The 5968-nt window shown below is 31.7% G+C and overlaps 1 protein-coding gene across 1 annotated transcript; it reads right to left on the bottom strand.

Annotated features, from left to right (window-relative positions):
* Positions 1-458: 458 nt before the first annotated feature.
* On the bottom strand, positions 459-4893 carry LOC109801636 (transcription factor bHLH68). Its single transcript, XM_083072438.1, has 9 exons — positions 4353-4893; positions 3889-4183; positions 3354-3431; positions 3022-3087; positions 2465-2530; positions 2058-2117; positions 1431-1475; positions 1121-1165; positions 459-988 (listed from the first exon to the last, which is right to left on the bottom strand). Exons 1-9 carry the CDS (start codon positions 4568-4570, stop codon positions 854-856), a joined length of 1008 nt encoding a protein of 335 aa, XP_082928564.1. The 5' UTR covers positions 4571-4893; the 3' UTR covers positions 459-853.
* Between the last annotated feature and the right edge of the window lie 1075 nt (positions 4894-5968).

The following is a 5968-nucleotide window of genomic DNA, read 5'->3' as shown; positions in this document are numbered from 1 at the left end:
ATTAAAATAGTAACTTTTTTCCCCCTTTCATTATAACTACCAGAAAAATTACTGTCTAAAGCTTGCTTTGGATAGAAGAGTCCCTGAATAATGAACACGGGTGTAGGCAACAAGAATCTAGCTAGCGGTTGTCCTAGTCAAGATAGGGTTAATTACTCTAATCGCCTACACATAAAGAGATAAAAATAAATAAATATAGGAACATATATATCAGGTGATAAGAATAATATGTCATTGTTTTCCAACTATAGACAATTGCATGTGAATGTCTTTGCGGGGAAGATGTGAAAATTTTTGTGTTCATTAGAAGTGAATTTGAATTTAGTTCAATTGTATAAAATTAACTCATAAGAAGAGAATATTTTTTACTTATATATTCTAATGATAGGTGATTCTTAAATTTTTCTTAATGATACGAGAAACAAAATAAAGGTAACTTGAAGAAATACAACTAAAAATATATAAGTGAGCATAATGGTCATTAGTTGATCGATTAATGCTGCTAAAAAAGTAGCATTCAAATGATTAATCATACAAATATTGCATATACAATAAAATATAGAGCATTAGTACCACCATCTTAATTAAGCTAATAATGAAAATAAAGAAAACTAGGCTTAATTAATTTCCATGAATTATGAAGTCTTCAAGGGCTAGCAAATACTTGTCAGGGATAGCTATGGCACACATTTTTATTCAGGAATGAAGTATAGCATCATGAGCAATCAGCCTTAGATGTTTTTAACAGATTGACTGCTCATGATGTTATATCATTTCCATGAATTTACCTCTTAATTTGCATGCTACCATGTATGTATATATATGTATATGCTGCCCTAATTATGAACTTGACCTAACGAAAGCCACCTCCTAGGGGAGGAGCCCAATAGTCTGCTCCATTTTCACGCCCCACTTGCAGTGTGCATGACACTGGCACCAGACACAACCCTCTACTCCTCAAGCTATTCTCTGGTTCTTCTTGAGTATCCTAATTAACCATAGAACATTCAAAAGCAAGTAGGGTTAGAATAATAAAAAAAAAAAAAAAACTCTTCAGAAATTATAAAAGAAAAAGAGGGAAAAGAAATAAAGCTTCATCGAACTTTATGAGAACATTTACCGGTTCTCCAGCTGCTTTTCTCTTCAAGCAGTTTTCATTCAGCAGCTACATCCAGAAAGTGGAACAACATGAGAATTTAATAAGCATTCTTTACAATTAATAATGCGGTAAAACAAGCCACTTGTTTTGAATTTTGATTATTCAACTTATAAACAATATTATATCTGATAAAGCTGGTTACATTTCTCTTTACTTGTATACTTTTTTTAATTTTATAAAAGAAATGTAAGAAAACTGGTAGCTTCTTTCAGAATGCAAAATCTCCAAACCCTTTTAAGGGGTTAATAAATGGATCCAATGAAAAGCATACCTGACCAGGGTCTTCAGGGAATATACAATTCTTCTCTCCTTGAACCTAACATTAAATAGTTACAATCATCACTCAATTAGTACCACATAATTACCTATTAATTAGTACGCTCGTCCACATGCAAGAGAACAAAGAAGCAGAAAGGGAGAGGGGAGAGAGTGAAAGTGATTATTCTTCTTGCTTTGGGACGTGAAAATGGCTTTATATATACTACTTTTCTTTATAATTTGTCACTCTAGAATATTAAAAAAGCATTTACTTAAGACATTTTATTTAAGAAAATGATTTTATCATCATTATTAGTGTAATTAATAGTTTTTTAAGACGTACTCCGTATGCATTATTTTAAAAGACGAATAATGTCAGAAGGAAAGTACTACTATATGCTAACTTTTACCAAGACAACTTAGTCAAAATAACATACATATAATTAGTGTTGATTTCTAAATAAAAATATATACATATAATTTCTAATTTATTTCTATGACTAAAATTTATAACAATGGTCAGGATATAATATCTTTTTAGATAAACCAAAGATTTTATTAAAAAAAAAATTGGACAGCAAATTACACCAATAATATTTGTCCTTTATACGAACTAGAAATGGTTTATGTTATTTCTTACAGAATGTTGTTGTTGCCCCGTGTTTCCTGATCCACCCCTCAAGTATGGTGAGCTAAGGACCTGTATTAAAAGAGGGATAAAAAAGGGAGCATATGTAATTAGAACTTTAATAATTAATTAAAGAATATGTTGGAAGAATACTAATGTGAAAGCTTATATTATTCATACGACAGTTTTTTATTTATTTAACAATTTCTATAATATTATTTGTCAAATATCTCTCTTCTATATATCAGCAAGTAACTATACACTTTTCCTTCTCTCTCTTTTATTGTATATTGTTGTGAAAAAATTGTATACATTCAATTCCAATCTCTGAATGTGAAATGGAACTTTAAAAGCGTGCGGCGTGCCATCACTGGCTCGTGGTTGTTTGGGAAAATAAAGAGAGAAGAAAGAAACATCACCTCAATTTGACTATGAAGGAATCCGATATACGCAATAGCTTCAAACAAGACAGAGGCCGTGTCAGTCTGCAAAAGTTAAATATACCACACCACTGAAATTCCCAGTCATCAATTATATAATATGCCATAAACGAACCTTTTTTTTTTCCTTCTAAAATATCATGCACAAAAGCAGAAGAAAGAGAGGGAAAAAATTTAACTGCAAAAAGTATGGTTTCCACTTTCAAGTTTTCTTAAACTATGTGAATGGGTAATTAAACTTTTATCATTGGATTTTCTGTATAAAGCATGTTGATACTTTTATTTAGTAAGTTATGTTTAACGAGGAAGTAAGTCATGTACCGTGTAAAGTAATCTTAAATATATATGTTTAATTACAAATTATTATATACGGTAAGCTTATTAAATTTTAGAATAAATAATTAAAATGTATGATTTCAGATCGATTGGAGGTGCAAAAATATTTTATAAATTTTGATGAACAACCATTAAATCCATTTAATTAATTAAATTTATGTGCATTTAATTTTAATTGAATAAGCAAGGCTCATAATTACCTTCCCAAATGGGGAAACGAGCTGATGAAGGGCTGTAATTCTGTCACCTAACTTCTCCTTCCTAACCTGAAATTGAGAAGAGGAAATCATAGAAATGTGTCGTACATGCACATGCTAATAATTTGGTTATATTTTGTTGTTTTATTTGGCTGGTTTCGATTCTCATTCCGAGATGGTAAAATGACGATGAAGCAAGAGAAAAAGAATCATCATGATTGGGAATTAGACAAGCAAGAAAGACAACAATTACACCCCACATGTGTTTTTGTGTGTTTGTATGCCTGAAAGAGAGTTCAGGGTTGGAAGTTTCTGTCTGGTAGTTTGCATTTTACCTTGAATGTAGACTGTGTTGTAGCAGAGGGTTGAACCCTAGCTTTCTTGAGAGCCCCACCAGCTCCGCTGCTGTTGCACTTTAAGAAAGAAATAAAATTTGGTTAATTAAATATAAAATTTTAAAAATGGTAGTCGAAAAATTAGAACTTTTGTAGTAATTACTTTGTTTATTAATGTAAAAAAAATTGGTCAATTATTAAAGAACATATTAGAGAATGAAAGTAATTGATCATGTTTTTGATCTACAATATGTAGAAAGAATTAGAAAGAGAACCCACTGTGATTCAAACCAAAAAAGATAGGGGACGATCTTGCTTTTAGCGCATGTATATTTATTGGAAAATATGATTTTTTAAATACTCTAAAACAAGAAAGCTTTTCTGTGGCCAAATTTAAAGGTGCTAATTAGTAAAGTTCTATGAAAAGTGAGTTTGTGCATCTCATTGACCAAGAATATATAAAAGAAAGTTGTAGATTCTCAATTGGTCAAGGAGAGTGTGCTATGAAATGATTGAAATCTAATCTCTTCCTTACCTCATAAGATCGATCTGGTGGTGGATGTCTTGCATCTGTCTTATTGTTAGAGAAATCCAACATGTTGCTACTGTAACTTGTCACACAGGATTTTGGAGACCAAGATGGCGTTGATGACTGAAGTTCCTCGTTTCGATGGCCATATACATAGCTGTTAACCGAGTCTTCTTGTTTCACTTCAATAAGAGAAGCATTTGAAGCCTGACTTATTAGCATTTGATCCTCCCAGTTCTCCAACTTCTTAGTATGAAACTGGCCCATCACAGCCTTATCTTCTGCATCCACCATACCACTCCTATAACCAAAATCAAACCAACAAGGCAAAAACAATTAGATTTTGATCCTTCCATAACCAAACATAGAGAATTATATATAATCACCAAACTTTTCCATGCAGACATGTTACTTGGTCTATTCTGCGCGTGTGCGTATTTATGAAAATGAAAGAGAAGAAAGATATATACATGAGTAGTTGGCTCCATGACTCAGGAAGTTCTTGATTCTCATGCCAAGGAAAGGGAAAAGAAGAAGAAGTGGGGGCATAAGGGATAGGAAAGTTGGAAGGAGTGGACAAGAAAGGAGGAGCTTGTGGAGGCATGTTATTGATATTGATGTTCCACAAGTTAGGGTTTCCAGTCATCATTTGTTGCACTGGTGAGCTCTGAAGAACACCTCTATTCATGCCTCCTCTTACGATTGAGATTTTTGGCTGTTCACAAAGAAAGATGAGTTCTCTTTCTTGATCTTTCTCTTTCTCTTTCTCTTTCCCTTTCTTGGCTTGAATATATGTTCCACACCAAACACTGTCTTTGTAGAAAATTTGAGAGGTCCTCTCTTTGGGTTGTTAAGAGGGGGAACTCCACTTGTTGGACCCGTTTTGAAAGAATTTGAATAATAATTATGGAGTTTTGAGAACCTTTGTCTTTGCTTACTCTCTTTTCTTCCCTTTCTTTATTGCTTTTCTTTTCTTTCTTCCTTTCGTGTTATTTCTTTTCTTCCTTTGCTTTTTTATTTCCCCGCTAGCTTTTGCTTTATCTTAAAAGTGGGACAGAAAAGGTGGTAGCAATTCCCATAATTATTAAACCAAAATATTCATATATTGTATATATATCACTAAAAAAATCTCTCGAGAGAGCATATTTTTGTATCATATCTACCAACGTGGCGCACTATGAAGGCTTCAAACACTACAACAAACCATTTAAAAATGAACCTCTAAAATTTGGAAACTTGACTTGTACAAGCTAAACACTAAAACCTTATTCGTGTTTGACTCAAAAATCATTACTCATTCCATTAAGTGGTCATGAACTAATGGATTTAGTATGTCTCACATTTATATATATTGTAAGGTTGAAAGTTAATTAGATCTAATTGTTATGATGAATTGCCAGCCGTACATATTTTATATTGTATTGTTTGTTCTAAAAGTATTTTTTTTTCTACTTTCTGTATGTTTTTCAACATTATATATACCACTCAGGTGTTAACCTGGTTTTACATTTAATAATTCAATTTTGAATGTGGAAATAAAATTATTATATAATTCGTAAGTTTGTACCCCGCAAAACATGAATGTGGAAATAAAATTATCACACCACAACTACTACGTACACTTAGTATTAGTATAATAAAAATGTTATACAAAGATATTAAGGACTAGGCTTACTTACACCAGCATAAGCCTAACTGCTCATATTAGTTTTATGAAGTTCAATCATCTCCAAATAGTTTTTACTGTAGCTAACTTTGGGAGTTCTTACCACAAGTGCATGATAAAATAGCATATAATTGTCTACGAGGGGTCTTGAGCTGTGCTATATGATTCTATCCCCGATCTTACACTAATGCTTTCCTTGGTTTATGAAAAAAGATAAAGTAAAAAAACAAGTGAAAGTAAAAAACCAAACGAGCAAAAGAGAAAATGAGTAAAACATGAGATTATTATTTAGTTATTTGATAATAAAGAAAACAATGAGAGAAAAGAATGAAATATATTTGAAAAAAAAAGCATAAATGACTTAATAATTAAATTAGATATAATAATTTTGTTTGTATATGATGTACTGTAATTATTAAG

This window comes from Cajanus cajan, chromosome 1, assembly GCF_000230855.2.
Source record: "Cajanus cajan strain Asha chromosome 1, NIPB_CcT2T_4, whole genome shotgun sequence".
Taxonomy (NCBI): domain Eukaryota; kingdom Viridiplantae; phylum Streptophyta; class Magnoliopsida; order Fabales; family Fabaceae; genus Cajanus; species Cajanus cajan.
The sequence above is the reverse complement of the archived record's forward strand: the minus strand, read 5'-3'. Positions and strand labels throughout refer to the sequence as shown.

Bases quoted from the DNA above. Each gene is read 5' to 3' on its own strand.
- LOC109801636 (XM_083072438.1), bottom strand. From the start codon at position 4,570: ATGAATAGAGGTGTTCTTCAGAGCTCACCAGTGCAACAAATGATGACT. The intron at 4,184-4,352 runs GTATATATCTTT...TTTTGGTTATAG, and splicing joins TCATGGAGCCAACTACTCAT to GAGTGGTATGGTGGATGCAG. The intron at 2,531-3,021 runs GTAATTATGAGC...TAACTTTTGCAG, and splicing joins TCGTTTCCCCATTTGGGAAG to ACTGACACGGCCTCTGTCTT.